This window comes from Oryza glaberrima, chromosome 10 (assembly GCF_000147395.1).
Source record: "Oryza glaberrima chromosome 10, OglaRS2, whole genome shotgun sequence".
Classification (NCBI taxonomy): Eukaryota; Viridiplantae; Streptophyta; class Magnoliopsida; order Poales; family Poaceae; genus Oryza; species Oryza glaberrima.
Genome location: NC_068335.1, coordinates 18,114,614 through 18,134,383, shown reverse-complemented (window position 1 = coordinate 18,134,383; position 19,770 = coordinate 18,114,614). Strand labels below are relative to the sequence as shown.

Below are 19,770 nucleotides of genomic sequence, written 5' to 3'. Positions count from 1 at the left end.
GGCAACCGCCGGTGGGTGTCGCGCAGCGAGGAGGAGGAGGCGGATCTGCGCCTCAGCGCCTTGGATCCCCCCTGTCCCTGCCTGCTTGGAGTCGTGTGCCCGCGCTGCCGGCGCGCCGCCACGTCGTTGTTGCCCCGGCTGCCGCGGTGCCACGCGTCGGTGCCTGCGATGCAAGCGCTAAGACCGGAGAGCGAGATTGGGAGCTAACTAGAGGAAGCGGAAACCCTAGAGGAGGAGGAGAACGGAAACCCTAGGAGGAGGAGAGGGGGGAATGAGGAGAAGGGCTTATCCTTCTCGCCGGAGGAGGAGTCCCAGCGGTGGCGCGTCTCGCCGGAGAAGGAGGCGCGGCGGCGCCCGCTGTTGTTCGCGCGAGAGAGAAGCGACTTCGGTTGCGCGAGCGAGAAGCAACGGCGGATCGAGAGAGGAAAAATTCTCGACCTCCGGAGGTCGGGGACCTTTCCCTAGGGTTTCCCCACGGATTGGGCCAGGAAATCCACAGGCTTCCAAATGGACATGGAATAAAACCCGTGACAATTTCCCCCGCGGGCCTTTCTCCCAGGGAATGGGCTGGGATCCCGGGCTCCTTTGGATGCACGGGGAGAAAACCCCTGGGAAAAAACCCCATACAGGGATTTTCCCTGTACCAAGTGAATCCCCCCCAAATCTCTAGGGAAGCACTTCCCGCTAGGGGAGATTTCCCTGCTACCATTTGGAAGCAGCTCACGGGATTGGGGGATGATTAGGGTTTTTAAGTTTTGAGCCTACTCTACCAAATAATGGCTAGTTGGAGCACACACAGCAAGATAAAAAAATGTCTAAATAAACATAACCGAGCACAAAAATAGAATAATTAAGTTAAAAATGCAAGAAAAAAAATCTGAAAAATCATATGAACTCCAAGTAGAGCAATAAATTCTAGGTAAAATAGAGAACATTATAGATACAAGCATCAACTTAATTCATGAGATGATCAAATTGAGCTACCATCTACAGTATTTAGCCAAGTATTATATGAGCATCCAAGAAATATCACTTTCAGCAAATACAAGATGTAATCATACAATTATCATTTACAAATATCTTGGAAGTGTTTTCCTCCTGCATTCATAAGCATCAACTATCTCCATCGCTGCTCCAAATTGAGAACAAGGCTGAATATACAAGGGCAAGGCCTGTTGCCTACATCCAAGAATTAAAAACACAAGTAAGGGTGCAACCTGTAGCGTTGGTAGAAAAAAAATCATTCAAATACTTCTTGTATAGAAAATGCAGACTAGAGTATAGCTCTGTGTGGGACAATCCTTGTTTATGCCAATCCAGAGATTCAAATTGAATCATGGCAAGAGGAAGAGTGCAAGAGGACAATTATCATTATGGACATGACAAGGAAAAGAAGTGCATCTCATATATATACCCCCTATGTGAGTCCTCATTAGGTAAACTTTTGCAACATTTTCAGCTGAACTGCAGTGCCATTGAGCTGCTGTTTAGGTGCAAACTGATTAGACAGATTAAAGCCTCATGCTACTACAGTTTGAGATGCAAATTAATGCGCAATGCTTCAGACGGACCGTGGCCATCTCCAGCTAACTCTGTCTCTTAGTTTTATGCCCCCAAGCAAGCACACAAACACTGTCATTAGTGTAGATAGTTATGGTTAGCACTTAGCAGTACTAATTAGTAGTAGTTGTTGTTGTTTTAATTAATTAGTACTACTAGGTCACTTTGTTTGGCCAGTGAGGTCCTATCAAAAATCTGTTTTTTACCATTTATTTAGTCTCACATGCATGCTAAATTAATCACTAATTATACGGTTCCCTGACAGAGACTACAATAATAATTGATCAGAATTAAGCTAAGCTAGTACCATCAAGAATAGAGAAAAATTAAACCAGATGAACTGAATACAAAGAGTTGTAAAATTTACATCTGCTGAAATTGAATCAAGTATACAAATAGCAGAGCTTTCAAATTAAATTGTAGGGCCATCAGACATACCTATGCAGCAATTTGGCTCCTCAGAAAAAAAATAGTAGTAGCATCAGCTGGTCGAATGGATGAGCGATATAGTGTTCAGCTTTGAAGGGTTGTCAGTTTAATAATGAATTTCATGAAGATATCAGAACATATACTATTGCTAAACATAAAATGTTCCTAATAACTCCAGCAAAAATGATTCTCTGTCCAGTAAAAAAAGATTCTCTGTTAGATCTAAAAATATTCATTTCACAGAATCATGGTAAAACTAGAGCTAGAGATGAGAAAAGGGAAACCAAACGGAGCAGAGAAAAAAAACTAAATAGTAATCTTGAGTGAAGAAGTTGAGGTTTACATACCAGTGCATGCTAAAGTACAATAACCCTTTGCAAATTGCGTATTAAATTTAAATTAAATTATGGCAAGAGAGGAAGTACAAGGAGGCATACTTGATAATTCTTGTAGTTGATCTGTCGAAGCAGTGGACGCGTGTGTTCCCTTCTTAATCAATGTTGTTTAATTTACCTCGTAGCTTATGTGTTAAAGCATATGAACCTGCACAATTGTAAATTGTCATCACACATGCACGATAACCTACTGTCCATCTTGACTGTAAGCTCTAAGCACTGACTAATGCTATCCTCTTTTTGACATGTACTAATGATGGATAGATTCCCAAAATAAGAATAATATGTTGTCTGTTAAAACTTGCAATGATGAGACCTGGGCTCTACTGATGGTCCCAAATTTCCTGTGCAAAGACATTACTAATCAGTTTTTGCATGCAAATTTCACACTCCAGAAGAAAGCAAAGCATTGGTTTCTCCTGTGGTTCGTTAGATCAACTCTTTTCTGAGCCTGAACATGTCTACCAAAAAACAAGAACTTAACAAGTCTTTGCAAAGATCATTCACACAAACCGTGGTTTCTCTCATTAGTTCCACATTCACAAGATGCAAAAATTAAATTTCCAGTCAAACCAAACTGAACCATAAACAATCACAGCACAGATTTGGGATAAAGGACACGAACCAGTCGAACTGAGTCACGGTGCTGGCGATGCTTAGTGACGGCCACTGGAGAACCGCTCTTGGTGGCTGTCGAGGTTGACCTGGGGGATGGGGCACTGGCGCACTGCCACTGGAGAGAGCGTGTCGTTTTGCTTCAGGTGGGAGCAAGATTGACGGTGGCTGTTCTAGAGAAGCTGTTGGGGGAAGATGAGAAGAGAGGATTGAGCCACAGAGCCAAAGATCTGAGGGGAAACCCTAGAGGAGAAGAGCAGAAACCCTATGAGGAGGAGGAGGAGAGGAGGGGAAAGAGAAGAAGGCTTACCCTGGTACGGTGGCAGCGCTGGTGGTGTCTCGCCGGAGGAGTCCCGGCGGTGGCGCGTCTTGCCGGAGGAGGAGGCGCGGCGGCGCCCAACATTGGTCGCGCGCGAGAGAAGAGACTCCGCGCGAGAGAGAAGCGGCGGCGGATCGCGCGAGGAAAAATTCCCGATCTCCGGAGGTCGGGGTCCTTTCCCTAGGGTTTCCCCGCCTCGTGGGCTTCCAAATGGATAGGAAATAAGCCCGTGGAAATTTTCACCGTGGGCCTTTCTCCCAGGGGAATGGGCGGGGATCCCACCGGGATCCCGGGCTGCCAAAGGAGGCCTTAGGGAGCCGGGAGGAAGAGAGGGAAGGAAAAGAGACGTGCTAGGGCGGGGAGGACAGGTGGCTCTCGACGACAGGGCATTTTCGATCTGACGCTTGTGCCAGTCGGTGAGGAGAGAGGGAGAGGAAGAGAAAAAGATTAGTTACGATTACTGTAGCGCATAAATCTTGAGGCAATCTAGACCGTTGAAAAAGGACTAAAATTTGCAAGTATTTTTCATGTGATTGAAAACTAGACAGCGTCCCTTTATTCTATCATCCGTAAGCAATACAATAATTGTGTAAACTCCATAGCTATGAGTTACAACAATCTATATCAATCAATGATGGTAATCTCTTGTCTTATTCATTCTCTGCGTCGATCGATCATCAGTTTCCATACTTGGCCTTGTAATCCTGCCACAGCTGCTGCACGGTCTTCCCGGTGATCTGCACGAAGTAGTCGACGTTGTACCCATTCTTCAGCTTAGCGTTCAGGTCGGCAACGAACCCTGGCTTGACGCTGTCGCAGTAGTCGAAGAACCTCGCCGTCACGGAGTAGCTGTCCTCCCAGCTGTTCCCTTGCCCCGGCTGCACCCAGCCGGCGGCGACGTAGCCGGCGCGCAGCCGCACGAAGTCGGCGATCCCCTCGTACACCCACGAATGCGCCCCGTAATCCTGCAGCCCCCACTGCCACACGTGCACCACCTCATGGTACAACACTCCGGTCACCTATGAGAAAAAAAAACTTGATTATTTGGAAAAACTAGAGATTGTCGTAAAAGTTGTGGTTGATTAGATTTAATTTGTTTGGGGACATCGATCGGGGTTGGAATTCTAGTCATCTATGGTCACATTTATTAAAGTGGGTGTGTTTAAGATGATGGGAAAGAGAAAAATTGAGAAGATATATAAAACGAGATGAGCAATTAGTGTATGATTAATTAAGCATTAATTATTCTAAATTAAAAAACGAATTGATATATTTTTAAAAATAACTTTTCTAGAATTTTTTAAAAATAAACATAATGTTTGGGACGTGCGTGCAGAAAACGAAATAGTTTTACTCTCTTTAATTTAGCCATTTAGCCATTGCCGAACGAAGTCTTAGTAGGAACACCGTAAATATTATCGTTGATTATCACCATGTTTAGATCCGAAGTTTTTCTTCAAACTTTCAATTTTTCATCACATCAAAACTTTTCTACACATATAAACTTTAAACTTTTTCATCACATCGTTCTAATTTTAACCAAACTTTTAATTTTGATTTTGATGTGAACTAAACACAGTAGTTTGGATGGTCAAAATTTTAGTCAGTCAACATGGATGAGCCGGAGTCTATTAATTACCTGCGTCTTGAAGTCGTTGCCGGTGACGCCGGCGACGTAGCCGGCGCCGAGCGTGATGGTGTTGCCGCTGGTGGAGGCGATGCGGTCGACGTCGCGGACGGCGAGGACGACGGCGTCGACGGGCCTCCGGTCGGCGGCGCTCGGCTGGCTGAAGATGCTCCAGGTGAAGGAGGAGGCGGCGGCGAGCACCTGCTTGGCGTACCCGGCGCCGTACTCCCGGTCGAACCGCTGGCCGCCGGCGGTGCTCGCCGCCTCGTTGCTCACCTCGTAGGTGACGGCGGCGGCGGGCGGTGGCGACGACGACGCGGCCACGGCCAGCAGGATGGCTGCCACGACGTGAAGCTTCATGTCTGGTGGTCTTGGTGAGTTATGTGGGCAATTGGTGAGAGGAAGTATTTATAGCCAACATCGGGATGTCTGAATTTCCTCGAAAAGAACATCAGCAATGCTAAGTACGTATACGTATTTGTTAGTAATCCCTCCGTTCCAAATTAAACGACAATCTCTTTTCTAGGAAAAGCTCTAATAATCAAACCAACCATATATATGCTAAGTATTATACAAGTTATATCACTATATTTATATTTAAAAATACTTTCGTGTGATGCTAATTTTATATTTTATTGAAAACATAATATGAAATACGTTAATGGTTAAAATATATCATTAAAAATTATATAAAAAATATATGTCTTACAATTTACAACGGAGGGAGCAGTACTCGGTATCACCAAGCCAATTAGTCAAAGCATCCTGACCTATTCTCACAAAAAAAAAAGGAAAAAAAGAGAAAGAAAGCAGCCTGACCTATTTGGTGTACTAAATGATAAATTTCTTGACTTGGACTTCCGCTTTTGGATTTCAGCAGAGTTCGTTACGAGTTTTTCTCTGGGCAGCAGAGCTGTCAACCTAAATTTTCCAGGCTTTCTCTCGAAATATCGAATTGATGTTTTTGGATGATTCGATCCCACGGTGAAGTGAACGCCACGTACGGTTTCGGTCGGAAAATCGACTGCGAGTGCACTGCAGCTGGCTGCAGATTATTATTATTTTTTTCCCCCAATCAGGAGCGAGTCTGCTCAGTCGCCGGTATGCAACTGAACAGGGAACACCGTTTTTTCTGCACAGGATTTGCACGCCACGTACGTAGATTTAATCCGTGATTTGTGGCAAAATTTAGAAAATGGTTTTCAACAGTGAGTTCGGATTGAGACATCCAAGGTCCCGAATTTCTCCTGCAGCTTCTGCAAAACGCCGAACTGCTCCAGCTAAACTGGTTGGTCGGACTGCAGACTGCCTTGTCTGTATCGTCTGATTCCGATCAGCTGCCTGCCGGCTTGCAAATCAAACAAATCGCTCCATTATCTTCAGAGTTTAGACCATATGCTGCACAAATGTGTACAGGTGGTGAGCCAGCGATTCTGGTTTAGGCGTTACCTGTAATTAACCAGAATTCAGGTTTTGTCAGTGCCACCATCAAACGAAACTCTGAATCTCCCAGCCGTCACAAGTTCAGAAAAGATATAATTCAGCTAGCTGCTTCTCCAGATGTTTCTAGCTTGTGTTAGGCCGGTCTATCTGAATTTCGTACGTACGCTGCAGGACACCAAACAGAGATCAACATTTATGAAACAGCAAAGATCTCGTACATGCCCCCATCTCCAAGATTATATTGGGTCATCTGGTGAAATTAATCTCCTGGCAAATTAAGTCAAGATGCACCGTCTGCAACACGAAATGTAATGTTGACACGCAAATGCTAGAAAATGATTTCAGATATGGTTTATATTAGGACTTGGGAGTTGGGACACGTATGTTTTATGTTCAGATAGGGTCTATTCAGTCGTAGAGAAGAAAGTGAAATTGCGAGCAGATCTGCAAACATACATTAAATGATGCATCCAGAAGAGTTAGAAATCATGACACTACTATAAGTCAGATTAAGCTTGGATTATTTCCAGCGTTTCCTTGCCGTCGCTGCACTTGTTTTATCCAAGACTAATACTGTAAACAACTTCTGGTTTGATTGGAATAAATAAATAAATATTAGGTATGACACGTATGTCCACATCAAATCTTCACGGGCCAGCTTCCTTCCATCAGATTTGAGAAGAAACATAACCAATCTGGACTAATTCCAAGTCAATTGATTTGACTATAGATTAAAAATCATCAGCTAGCTGATCACACTTATCCTCGAAAACACATTTCTCTAACCTATATAAACCCTGCCATTGTTATCGAATTTGCAAGTGCATCCATAAGATTTTTATTTTTTTAAAAAAAAATGAAGCCTTCTCACGTGGCCGCTCTCGCGGCGCTCATGGCCGCCGTGGCCGCGACGGCCGGCGCCGTGACGTTCGACGCGACGAACACGGCGTCGAACACCGCCGGCGGGCAGCGGTTCGACCGGGAGGTCGGCGTGGACTACGCGAAGCAGATGCTCGCCGACGCGTCGTCCTTCATCTGGGACACCTTCGAGCAGCCCGGCGACGGCGGCGACCGGAAGCCGGTGGACGCGGTGACCCTGACCGTGGAGGACATCGACGGCGTGGCGTTCACCAGCGGCGACGGCATCCACCTGAGCGCTCGGTACGTCGGCGGCTACAGCGCCGCCGGCGACGTGAGGGCGGAGGTGACCGGCGTGCTGTACCACGAGGCGACGCACGTGTGGCAGTGGGACGGCCGCGGCGGCGCCGACGGCGGGCTGATCGAGGGGATCGCCGACTTCGTCCGACTGCGCGCCGGCTACGCGCCGCCGCACTGGGTGCAGCCCGGGCAGGGCGACCGGTGGGACCAGGGGTACGACGTGACGGCGAGGTTCCTCGACTACTGCGACTCGCCGGCGGTGGTGCAGGGGTTCGTGGCGCAGCTCAACGGCAAGATGAAGGACGGATACAGCGACGACTTCTTCGTCCAGATCTCCGGCAAGACCGTCGACCAGCTCTGGCAAGATTACAAGGCCAAGTACGGCGGCTAGCTGACGTGACGTCAGCTCCGGCGAGGTGGCCATATATGTAGTACTATAGTAGTACTGTAGTTAGTATCAGATATGTGGATAATAAGGCAATAAATAAAGCCATGTCCGAGGTACTGTTTAGATTGTAGCTAAAATAAATCTTACCAAATTTAGGTAAAGTTGTCAAATATATGCATCCATTTAGTTCATTATTAAACTCTGATAAATACATAAAAAAATCCTGTCAAAACTTAACAATATTGTTAAATTGCTAAAATTTTAGCATTAATAAAATTTGATAATGTTTATTTTCACTATAATCTAAGCAGGCCTGAAACTTTACTGAAAATTCAACGAAATACTACTGCCTGATCTTGTTATACTCCATCTGTAATCAATTTGTGCTCACTGTCAAAGCTTCAAGTACTGTCCTGTCAATCTATCATGACTCCATAAATGGTTACTCCTAAATGCTACTACTTCCTCGATGCCATTTTAGGATTTAAAGTTTGTCCTAAAAAAACTTCTCATTTTAGAGTACATATTCATTTTTGCAACAGGAAAAATTTGAAATATTATTGGTGGAAATTGGCTGGTCACACATGTCTCATCTCCAGTGAGGTTCTCTGCAATACTGCTCACTGACATGTGGGCTCCACAAATCCTCGGGTCTACATGTTAATCTGCAGTGCTGCATGCGTAGTACTGCACAAGATCTAAATTGTATCTAATCGTTGGCAACATGGAAATTAATCTCTTGGCAAATTAAGTCAAGCTGCACCGTCTCCAACACGAAATGTAATGCCGACACGCAACGTCAAAAATAATTTCAGATGTACATGCTTGATATTAATTAGGACACGCATATTTATATTATGTTCAGATAGAGAAGAGAGAGCCCGTTTAGTTCCCAAAATTTTTTCCCAAAAACATCACATCAAATCTTTAGACACATGCATGGAGTATTAAATATAAATAAAAAGAAAAACTAATTGTACAGTTACGGGGAAATAGCGAGACGAATCTTTTGAGCCTAATTAGTCTATGATTAGCCATAAGTGTTACAGTAACCCACATGTGCTAATGACGGCTTAATTAGGCTCAAAAGATTCGTCTCGCGGTTTCCCGCCGAGTTCTGAAATTAGTTTTTTCATTCGTATCCGAAAACCCCTTCCGACATCCGGTCAAACGTCCGATATGACACCCAAAAATTTTCTTTTCCCCAACTAAACACACCCAGAGTGAAATTGCTAGCGGATCTGCAAACATACATTAATTGATGCATCCAGAAGAGTTAGAAGTCATGATACTAAAAGCCAGATTATTTCCAGGCGTTTCCTTTGCCGTCACTGCACTTCTTTTATCTGAGACTAATAAACAACTCCTGGTTTGATTGGAATAAAAACAAAAATAAAATATTAGATGTCCATATCAAATCTTCACGGGCCAGCTTCCTTCCATCAAATTTCAGAAGAAATATAACCAATTTTGACTAATTCCAAGTCAATCGATTTGACTATAGACTTAAAAAAACAATCACCTAGCTAATCAAACTTATCCTCGAATTTCGAAAACACATTTTTCTCTAACCTATATAAACCCTACCATGGTTAGCAAAATTCCGTAACAAACATCGATAATACAAGATCATAAAAAGAAAAATGAAGCCTTTCCACATGGCCACTCTCGCGGCGCTCATGGCCGCCGCGGCCGCGGCCGCGACGGCCGCCGGCGCCGTGACGTTCGATGCGACGAACACGGCGTCGAGCACCGCCGGCGGGCAGCGGTTCGACCGGGAGGTCGGCGTGGACTACGCGAAGCAGGTGCTCGCCGACGCGTCGTCCTTCATCTGGGACGCCTTCGAGCAGCCCGGCGACGGCGGCGACCGGAAGCCGGTGGACGCGGTGACCCTGACCGTGAAGGACATCGACGGCGTGGCGTTCACCAGCGGCGACGCCATCCACCTGAGCGCGCGGTACGTCGGCGGCTACAGCTCCAGCTCCGGCGACGTGAGGACGGAGGTGACCGGCGTGCTGTACCACGAGGCGACGCACGTGTGGCAGTGGGGGCTGCAGGACTACGCGGCGCACTCGTGGGTGTACGAGGGGATCGCCGACTTCGTGCGGCTGCGCGCCGGCTACGTCGCCGCCGGCTGGGTGCAGCGGGGGCAAGGGAACAGCTGGGAGGACAGCTACTCCGTGACGGCGAGGTTCTTCGACTACTGCGACAGCGTCAAGCCAGGGTTCGTCGCCGACCTCAATGCCAAGTTGAAGGACGGGTACAATGTCGACTACTTCGTGCAGATCACCGGGAAGACCGTGCAGCAGCTGTGGCAGGATTACAAGGCCAAGTACGGCAACTGATCGATCGATCGATCAATGCATGCAATTAGAATGAATGCCATGAGATCAATTACCAGCGTTGATTGATATATATATATATATATATATATATATATATATATATATATATATATATATATATATATATATATATATAGATTGTTGGAACTCATAGCTATGGATTTTATACAATTATTACTTGTATTGCTTACGGATGATACAATAAAACAAGTGTACCATGTATAAAATATAGTTAAAGTTTGCAGCCAGATGGATTAATTTTGACCAAGTATGGCTGAGCCTTGACCGTCATTTAAAAAAAAATGAGTTCAAATTATAGATGGCCATATGGCCCGACGGCTCGACGGCCCAGCCCAAGGCACGGCAATTTGGCCCGGCCCAAGCACAATACGGCCCGACTAGGGTCGTGCCCGTGCTGGCCCGGCCCGACAGCCGTGCCGTGCCTGAGCTACTCCCTCGGCACGGTGGGCCGGCACGGCCTAGCACAATTGAAGAAACATAGTAGAGGGACCTAAAATAGACTTAATCAATCATATAAGACAATATCCAAAGAGAAAACTTATTGTCCAGCCGTATAGACACAGCCCAAAAAGTCGAGGGAGGAAAAATAGACTTATTCTCTAGAGAAGCATAATGGACTGTTATATCTTCGGGCCGGCCCGGCACGGCCCAAGTATTATTGGGCCGTGTGTGCAGCCCGTGGGCTGGCATGGCACGGCACAGCCCGATGTGTAAGACGGGCCGTGCTGGCCCGAGTGACCTCGGCCTAGGCACAGGCGTGCCTGGCCGAGCGGCTCATTTGGCCATCTATAGTTTAAATTGACTTTTCTCTACTATATACATATAAAAACCTAGCTAGTAATGGTGATGGTGAATCGGTCATCCGATCCCCTACAGTGGTGGGATCTTTTAAGGCTGAATAAATGAAGTTTTTTTTTTCGAGGAAGAAAATGCTTTATTGATCACTCGAGAGGTTGGATACAATCATGATCAAGCAGCTCTGTGATACAAGGAGGAGCTTGCATACGCCACACAACACAATGTTTAGTACGCATCGCTAATTGAGCTAATTCAGGAGCTACTTTATTACATTCTCTTCTAATTTTCTCGATACGAAACGCCGGGAGTAGTGTGATTGCCGCCTTTGCTTCCTTGAAAACATGGCACAAAGATGACCTGTTATCCGTCTGCGCCACCATAGATCAGACAACACTCACACAATCCGCTTCAAGAAAATAGGGTATGGTACGATTAATGACTTTGAAAATGCGAAATACTACCTATGTCCCGTAATAATTGTATTTCTAGGATTTAATTTTGTCTCAAAATAGTTGTCACAATAGAGTACTAATTATCTTACCAATCACTTCTCATTTAAATTTCTCCCTGTTTTACCCTCAACCACCCTCTCACTTTTATCTATATACCATTTAATGAGGGATATCATAGTTTTTCTTTTCAAACCTTAATATATGCCAAACAACCTAGAATTACAATTATTTTGGAATGGAGGTAGTATTTGATGAGATAATTAAGTTGTTGTTGAGAAAAGAAATAGGAAAGTGGAATGAAATCCATACTATGCTTAGAAGATGAGTCTGAGAAATTTTCAAAATTTAAAATTTAACCAATAAGATGACTGAGAGGGACCCCCTTAACCTTAGTATTTAATATACAAATGGTTGCATTTTGGGATTGATGAAGTATGAAATAGTTTTCTCACAACATTGACTTCCGTGCCAAACTTGTCCACGAGTGGTGCATGGTAAATGCGCGTGTGTACGTCTATTCGTCTACTCTGTAAGTTCACTTTTGTATATGAAAATTGATATAGGTGAACTTATTCTGAGATGGAGGTATACCAATTAGTCGGATAAAAAAAGGTGTTGCATGTATACATATTGTGTTTCAACATATTTTTGTTCCAATTTTGCTATATATTTGTCGACAAATTTTCTCCCAAAAATTTGACATATATAATTACACTACAATCGTACTCCCTCCGTTTGAATGTGGGCAATGCTAGAAAGTCTTATAATATGAAATGGAGGAAGTAGTATAATTACACTGTAACTTGTATGTAACTTTCACATAATTTTCACCGTTATATTAGTTTCAAGATTTATGCAAACGAAGAAGGAAAAAGGTCACTACGCGCACACATGTAAGAGGATTTGTTCCAACAACCTCCGTTTCATCGAAATAGCATGTTACGGAGAGATTTTTAAAAGTTATATGCAAGTTACAGTGTAATTACATCATGATTGTACTATAATTATATCTGTCAAGTTTTTAGGAGAAAATTTATCGCAAATATATAGGTGACCCTGTTGTGTTCTGATATTGCTCTGGCCAGCCCATTCCCAGGGGCCCAAGCCTAGGCAGTTTCTTGGGCCCAAATTAAATCTGCCGCCCCAATATGGAGTTTAGTTCAGTTTTGGCCCAAACATCAACTATAATAGGTGATACCTCGCGCTTTGCTGCGGGATTTATAGATGGGTATATGTTAAATATTGTCGAAATGATGAAACTTGAAATATTGAGAAAATAATGTGAGGAAGATAATTTGACACATATTTGTTGATCTCTATAATATACTACTCCCTCCGTTTCACAATGTAAGTCATTCTAGCATTTTCCACATTCATATTAATGTTAATGAATCTAGACATATATGTATGCCTAGATTCATTAACATCTATATGAATGTAGGTAATGCTAGAATGACTTACATTATGAAACGGAGGAAGTAATATTGTAGATGATGTGTCATGCTTGCATGGGTTTTAAATAGGCTAGAATAATAATTGCTAGTGAGTGAATATGTGGCATGCTTGCATGAGATTTTAAATGGGCTAGAATAATAATTGCTAGTGAGTAAATATGTGGCATACTTACATGGGATTTTAAATGGGCTAGAATAGTAATTGCTAGTGGGTGATGATATGGCATACTTACATGTTGAGCTTTAGCTTCTAATAATTGTTAGTGGGTACCAACTATATAGAAAGTATGGATATGCTTTTCGTACCAGTAGCAGTAGTTCCTAATGTTCTTATCATCTCAAGCCAAACTGACAGATCAATGCTAGTAGCAGTAATTTCCAATGTGACAAACGCTCAGCTCAACAGCAAAAGCAATGCGTGAGAGGTGAGAAGATGACAACCGATCCAACTTAGATTCCTAGATCCCATATCCATGCATCAACCTATGACAATTACGGAAACGGCACTTGGATTCAGATTACGCTAGCTATGTTGTCCTAACCCAGCTTAATTATGTGTAACACGATATATATGATATTCCATCTTCATGTGCAAACAAACTTGTGATATTTTCACCACCCAAGTTTTTACTGGGGTTACAAAACCAATGAAATTTGGCTGAATTTACATGGCTAGCTAGGTAAACCAAATTAACGCCACAGTTAACTGCTTCTCCTCGAGCAAGTCCTTCTATATAATACACTTGCCACAACACTCACAAGAGCAAAATTAAGCCAGCGAAGAGCTCACTTTGATCCAGCCATGGCGGCTAACGTGAAGGTATTGGTCGTGCTCGCTCTCTTGCAGCTGATGTCCCTTCACGCCGTCGTCCATGGCGGCGACAATGGCGGCGTCTCCGCCGTGGCCACCGGCAAGCACGAGCCGAAGCCGAAGCAAGGCGGCGGCGGCGGCGGCGGCGACGGCGGCTGCCACATCAGCGGCTTCCTGCACGGAAAGGCCGGCAAGTGCAACAGGGCGCACGGCTCCGACTGCTGCGTCGCCGGCCGCCGGTACCCGCAGTTCAGGTGCTCGCCGCCGGTGTCCTCGGCCAGGCCAACGCCGGCGACGCTGACGCTGAACAGCTTCGCCCGCGGCGGCGACGGCGGCGGGAGGTCGTCCTGCGACGGCCGGTTCCACCCGGACACCGCCATGGTGGTGGCGCTCTCCAGCGGCTGGCTCCGGCTCGACGGCGCCCGCCGGTGCAATCGCATGATCCGCGTCGCCGCCGGCAACGGCCGGTCCGCGCTGGCCAGGGTCGTCGACGAGTGCGACTCGGTGAACGGCTGCGACGCCGAGCACAACTTCGAGCCGCCGTGCCCGAACGACGTCGTCGACGGCTCGCCGGCGGTGTGGAAGGCGCTCGGCCTCGACGAGGGCGTCGGCGAGTTCAAGGTCACCTGGTCTGATGTCTGAAGAACCAGCCATGCCGTCATGGCCACGTCACACACACATATATATATATATACACACATTAATTAATACATATGTTACCCTGCACTTACAACGGGTATACTGTCGTATACTACCAGTAGAAAGCACCGTAAAAGTTGTCGTCGAATAAGCCATTACTCTGGCATTTGTCATTTCCCCAAAAGTGCTCATTACAGTGTGTGTTTCTGCTGTTACATTAAATTTTCTACTCAACATAATGCTTATGTTGAATGTGTACTGTGTTGCTATCTTTCATAAAGAATGTTGCTATGTTAAGTATGACCCTGTATTCTCTCGTGAGTTGTGAAATGACTTGTATCTTCAGTTGATCCATGCAGCTAGTATTGAAAACACAAAAGCTCTCTAAAATGTAAGATAAACTGTAAGCAGGACAGACAACATGCATGCAGCCTTACATAACTGTAACTCTATAGCAATATCCAGGTGTAGAACAGTAGTCAGTCTACAGAGCTATACAGCATAAATAGAGTTATAAGAGGTGTATATAGTCCTGTAATGTGATGCCGTTTTAGTATTATTTGCACTAAAATAATTTAGTGCTAGTAGATCTAGCATTTTGTGGGAAAAATGACTCATTATATATTTCAGTACTTTAGTGATGGCACAGCTATCATGATTAATTACAAGATTTCAGAAGAAAATAGGCCAGACATTTTGTTCAATTTTTTTCTTTTTTAATTGATGTCTATGCAATTGTTGAAACCCTGAAATTTACAACTAGCAAAGGAGGTTAGCACATAAAGGCACTTGTTCAATATGTGATACACTAATGCAATGAATTTCATTATGTGTAATGTTTACTTTTGCCATAGGTTACTCCTTTACTGCATCTTCGATCTCTATGACAACACAATCAAGTGTTCTAATCCACATCAATAAATATGTTTTGAATCCTTCCAATGATAGAAATGTTTGAGTTTTATCCATCAGTCCAAACTATTAGAAAATGACAACTCCAAGACATGAACAGTACAATAAAATTATATAGGATATGTGATGTGTACAGACAGCAGTCCAAGAGAAATGTAAATGAGCTGGGACAAAAACAAAAGAAAGAATCTCAGTTTTCCACTAAAAGTCACAGATAAGAAAAACACTTGGATTCAGCTTTTTCAATTGCATATACCACAGTACCTGAAATATTCAGATAATAACATTGTTAGTACTAGTGTTGCTGCAGTGCTGCTACTAGTATTAATAAGTAATAACAGTGCGCTTTGAGATTTTGGGATTGAATTTGTTAGATGAACATAGATTCATGGAAACTGCGCTACATATGCTTCCTGATTTTTCAGTGGTACAAACATAATCTTTCATAGCGATCACAAGGATGCCAATTTTGACCAGCTCAATTAAGTTTCAGTTTACTTTTTTGAGATAATGACCAATGCTATTAACTACTCCGTTGCTCAGTGAATCACTGGCTAGTACCAAAGCTAATATTGAGCAACACAACACAACACAACACGACACTGGTCTTAACATTATCAAATGATTCAACTTCTAACATGCACATGGAAACACATAAAATTTCTTGGTCAAAACACTAATAACCTTGGGATCGACAAACCAAGAAAAATCACATTGTGTTACATGTCCAGTCAAAACACTAGCATAGGAATTGCTGGAACATCCCACATAGAGCTCCCTATATATGCCACACATGCATGTAATTAACCCCATCCATTCAACATGAACTTGAATTCATGAATTTGAATTCCATCAAAGAAACTTTGAATCATTGTTAAAAAGAAAACGAAGAAGAAGAAACTTTGAAATCAGTAGTAGGAGACATGGATAACACAAGGCTATACTATTTCTGTTTGCTCTCTTTCAGGCCATGAGCTTGTTGTCTACCTCCCCTACCATCCATGGCGTCTCTGATGCAGCGGCCAGCTGCCATGCCAGCGGCTACGTCTACCTCCACGGCAACGAGACGAGGTGCCCCAAGGGGAGCCATGACTGCTGCGTCGCCGGCGAGCACTACCCGCGGTTCAGGTGCTCGCCGCCGGTGTCGATCGGCCAGGACGACGCCGGCGATCCTGACGCTGAAGGTGTTCGACCACGGCGAGGACGACGGAGGCGTCCCCACGTCCTGCGACATGCGCTTCCACCGGAACACGGAGCTGGTGGTCGCGCTGTCCTCCGGGTGGCTGCGCCTCGGCGGCGGCCGCCGCCGCTGCACCGGAGGATCCGCGTCTTCGCCGTCGCCGGCGCGGCGAGCGGACGGTCGTCCGTGGTCGGCAGGGTGGTGGACGATTGCGACTCCGTGAACGGGTGCCGCGAGGAGGACGTGTTCGCGCCGCCGTGCCGGAACAACGCCGTCGGCGGGTCGCCGGTGGTGTGGGAGAAGCTTGGGCTCAACGCGAGCGTGGGAGAATTCGAGGTTGTGTGGTCTTGTCTGAAGAACGCTAAAGAGGTCATTCCCTTTCGGCGGCCAACAAAACTGAATATTCCCTTACGACTCGGCGGTTTTTACTTGACGGTTGGTCGACAGAATAATGAATTTGACGGTTTTTATGCTATACAACGGTTTTTTTTACCACAAAAAAAATTACGGATTCTTATAGGAATGGGTACACTGATTTACGGCAGCTGTAGTACTGTGTGCTCAAATAAGTCATTTCTTGGTATTTCTCAATACTCATAAAACTATACTTTACAAAAAATGCATACACCACAAAAAAAATAACACTCATGTGCCTCCTTGACACACACTAAGAACATCCACAATGTACCATAAAAATGAGCTATAAGATTTTATGATATACATTGTGGCCATAAACATAAGGTATGATGGATCCTAAATTTTCACCAAGATTTTAAGCATTGTTGTTGCCCTAAAGAGGTGAATCTTAAGCACGATTATTACCAATCAATTGAACATGCGAGTTAGTTGAACTAAAGCTTAATTAAGCACGATTATTAACAATCAATTTTATGCATGTTAGACACGAAATTAAAGAGATTCACAACGTACAGATAATAAAAAAAAAAGGTATTGGAGAATCGTTTGGAACGGCACGTCAGTTCGTCGAGAGATAATGCGAGTCCGTGAACGTGTAGCTACATCTGAACACACACAGCAACGGATTGCCGTGCCAGAAAACCAATTGATTAACTAATGCAAGCAACAAAGCTATATAACCTCATGCATCGATCTCTAATCCCATTCCATCAAGCAAATCAAAGCACAAACTCATCAAGAAAAGTGAAGACAACAAGGTAGCGCAACAACTAGCTAAGATGGCGAGTGCCAGAGCAGTGGCCGCCATGGCGATGATCTTCCTCCTGGCCGCGCTCTCCACCACCCACCTCGCCTCCTCCCTCCGCCCCGGCGCCGGCGCCGGCGCCGTCGCCGGCGCCGGCGCCGTCCCAGCGGCTACCTCCCGGGGAAGTCCGGCAACTGCGAGAAGAGCAACGACCCGGACTGCTGCGAGGACGGCAAGGCGTACCCGCAGTACCGGTGCTCGCCGCCGGTGACGGCGGCCACCGGCGCCGTGCTGACGCTGAACAGCTTCGAGAAGGGGAAGGACGGCGGCGGGCCGTCGGAGTGCGACAACGCGTACCACTCGGACGGCGAGCTGGTGGTGGCGCTGTCGACGGGGTGGTTCGCCGGCATGGCGCGGTGCGGGCACCGGGTGAGGATCACGGCGAGCGGCGGCAGCGGGAGGTCGGTGGTGGCGAAGGTGGTGGACGAGTGCGACTCCGTGCACGGCTGCGACGGCGAGCACAACTACGAGCCGCCGTGCGACAACAACATCGTGGACGCGTCGCCGGCGGTGTGGGACGCCCTCGGCCTCGACAAGAACGTCGGGATGGAGCACATCACCTGGTCCGACGATGGCGATGAGTGAGCTACTATAGACTATAGTAGTGGCATTCATGGGCTGGAGGGTTCGACTATGTTCAACTGCTGGTACATGTTGCCGTCATCTATCTATATCTAGCTTGTGTGGTCATATAGGAGGCCGTTGTCTTATGCACTTTTAGCCCATTGGGCTGTAAATTTGATATGGTATTTGTTGCGTTCGGTTACAACTTACAACATCTCCGTCCTATTTTTATTTCAGTTATACTCCGTGTGCACCAACGCTGAGTCGTTTGTGGGCCTGCATGCTCATGACCCTACCTTGGGGCTTTCATAGTGCACTTACGTGTCATTTAGCCATATAATTCTACGTAGGAGATTCCGCACCACATCAACATCTCTCGTTACAAAGTGAGGACCGGGAGCATACTTGAGCCATGGGTTCCTCGTCAATATTTGTCAGGGCCGGCCCACACACCCGCATCGCCTGCGAAGGGAGAGAGAGAGAAGGGGGACGGAGGAGAGAAGAGAGATGGAGGAAACGGAACTTGTTTCGGCGGTTGTCGCCGAAGGGGGAGGGAAAGCTGGCGGAGGGGTTGGGGAAGCCCCACTCGGCTTGCTCACTGCCGTCGAGGACCATGCAACCGTCGCAAGCATCCTCGACCGTCAACTGCCTCCGTCGCCACGGACGCCCCCCACAAGATGCTGTCGAGCTCGACGCCGAGCTCCCTATCGGTAGCGACCTTGGCCATCCCCGATAACTAATCTCACCGGCCCTCGCCTCCTATAGCTAGATCCATCCATGGCCGCCGAGCTTGAGGCCAGTTCTGGGCATGGATGGTTTCCTCGTGTTGGGCTCGAGCGGTGTGGTGAGGCGCCGGACGGCTGCCACCGTGAGCTTTTTGTTGTTTCTGGGATGGGAGAGGTGCTGGCAGCGGTGGATCTCGTGACAGGAATAGAGAAACCAATGGCGGCGAAGTTCGCCGCTGAGGTAGGGGGACTGGGGAAATGTCGAAGGCGACGGAGTTCAACACCGCCAGTGAGTTGAGGACTTGAAGTGGGGTTGGTGGGGGAAGGGGAGAGGGGGAGGGAGCCGCCGGTTGGGGACGAGATGGGTGTGGGGAGGGAGAGGATGGGGCGGGGGAGTCACCGCCGTGCACCACCGGAGACGATGGCGCCGAGCTTGTCGCCGCGGGAGATGCGAGAGACGGCGGGAGACGGCGGTGCAGGAGTGGGAAGAAGCACGGCCGCCAGATCCACGCCGTCGGTGGGGTGGGGGTGGGAGAGGAGGGGGCTGGGGAGTCGCTGCTATGCACGTGGGAGCTGAGGGAGAGGAAGAGAGAGAGGGGGAAGGAGAATAAAAAGTGGTGAGACCAGCTTGAAAAGAAAAGGTGATGGGTCCTCCTAAAGCTACAGTGCACTGTGGAGAGGGGAGTTTCGACTGCTTTTCTTCCTACGTGAAT

The 19,770-nt window shown here is 46.3% G+C and overlaps 4 protein-coding genes and 1 pseudogene across 4 annotated transcripts; 4 read left to right on the top strand and 1 right to left on the bottom strand.

Annotated features, from left to right (window-relative positions):
* Window positions 1–3,839: 3,839 nt before the first annotated feature.
* LOC127752866 (uncharacterized) lies at window positions 3,840–5,344 on the bottom strand. The gene is made up of 2 exons (XM_052278304.1): window positions 4,958–5,344; window positions 3,840–4,337 (listed from the first exon to the last, which is right to left on the bottom strand). Exons 1-2 carry the CDS (start codon window positions 5,303–5,305, stop codon window positions 3,996–3,998), a joined length of 690 nt encoding a protein of 229 aa, XP_052134264.1. The 5' UTR covers window positions 5,306–5,344; the 3' UTR covers window positions 3,840–3,995.
* A 1,879-nt stretch (window positions 5,345–7,223) lies between these two features.
* Window positions 7,224–8,230, top strand: LOC127752951 (uncharacterized). The gene has a single exon (XM_052278399.1). The coding sequence runs from the start codon at window positions 7,245–7,247 to the stop codon at window positions 7,935–7,937; it is 693 nt and encodes a 230-aa protein (XP_052134359.1). The 5' UTR covers window positions 7,224–7,244; the 3' UTR covers window positions 7,938–8,230.
* Window positions 8,231–9,547: 1,317 nt separating this feature from the next.
* LOC127753065 (uncharacterized) lies at window positions 9,548–10,481 on the top strand. Its single transcript, XM_052278522.1, has one exon. It carries the CDS (start codon window positions 9,578–9,580, stop codon window positions 10,277–10,279), a length of 702 nt encoding a protein of 233 aa, XP_052134482.1. The 5' UTR covers window positions 9,548–9,577; the 3' UTR covers window positions 10,280–10,481.
* Window positions 10,482–13,806: 3,325 nt separating this feature from the next.
* LOC127753392 (putative ripening-related protein 4) lies at window positions 13,807–14,457 on the top strand. Its single transcript, XM_052278878.1, has one exon. The coding sequence runs from the start codon at window positions 13,807–13,809 to the stop codon at window positions 14,455–14,457; it is 651 nt and encodes a 216-aa protein (XP_052134838.1).
* A 1,879-nt stretch (window positions 14,458–16,336) lies between these two features.
* Window positions 16,337–18,634, top strand: LOC127785927 (uncharacterized; annotated as a pseudogene).
* Window positions 18,635–19,770: the final 1,136 nt, after the last annotated feature.

Coding starts and splice junctions, on each gene's coding strand:
- LOC127753065 (XM_052278522.1), top strand. CDS start 9,578: ATGAAGCCTTTCCACATGGCCACTCTCGCGGCGCTCATGGCCGCCGCG.
- LOC127752866 (XM_052278304.1), bottom strand. CDS start 5,305: ATGAAGCTTCACGTCGTGGCAGCCATCCTGCTGGCCGTGGCCGCGTCG. Junction 4,338..4,957: donor GCAACGACTTCAAGACGCAG/GTAATTAATAGA, acceptor TTTTTCTCATAG/GTGACCGGAGTGTTGTACCA.
- LOC127753392 (XM_052278878.1), top strand. CDS start 13,807: ATGGCGGCTAACGTGAAGGTATTGGTCGTGCTCGCTCTCTTGCAGCTG.
- LOC127752951 (XM_052278399.1), top strand. CDS start 7,245: ATGAAGCCTTCTCACGTGGCCGCTCTCGCGGCGCTCATGGCCGCCGTG.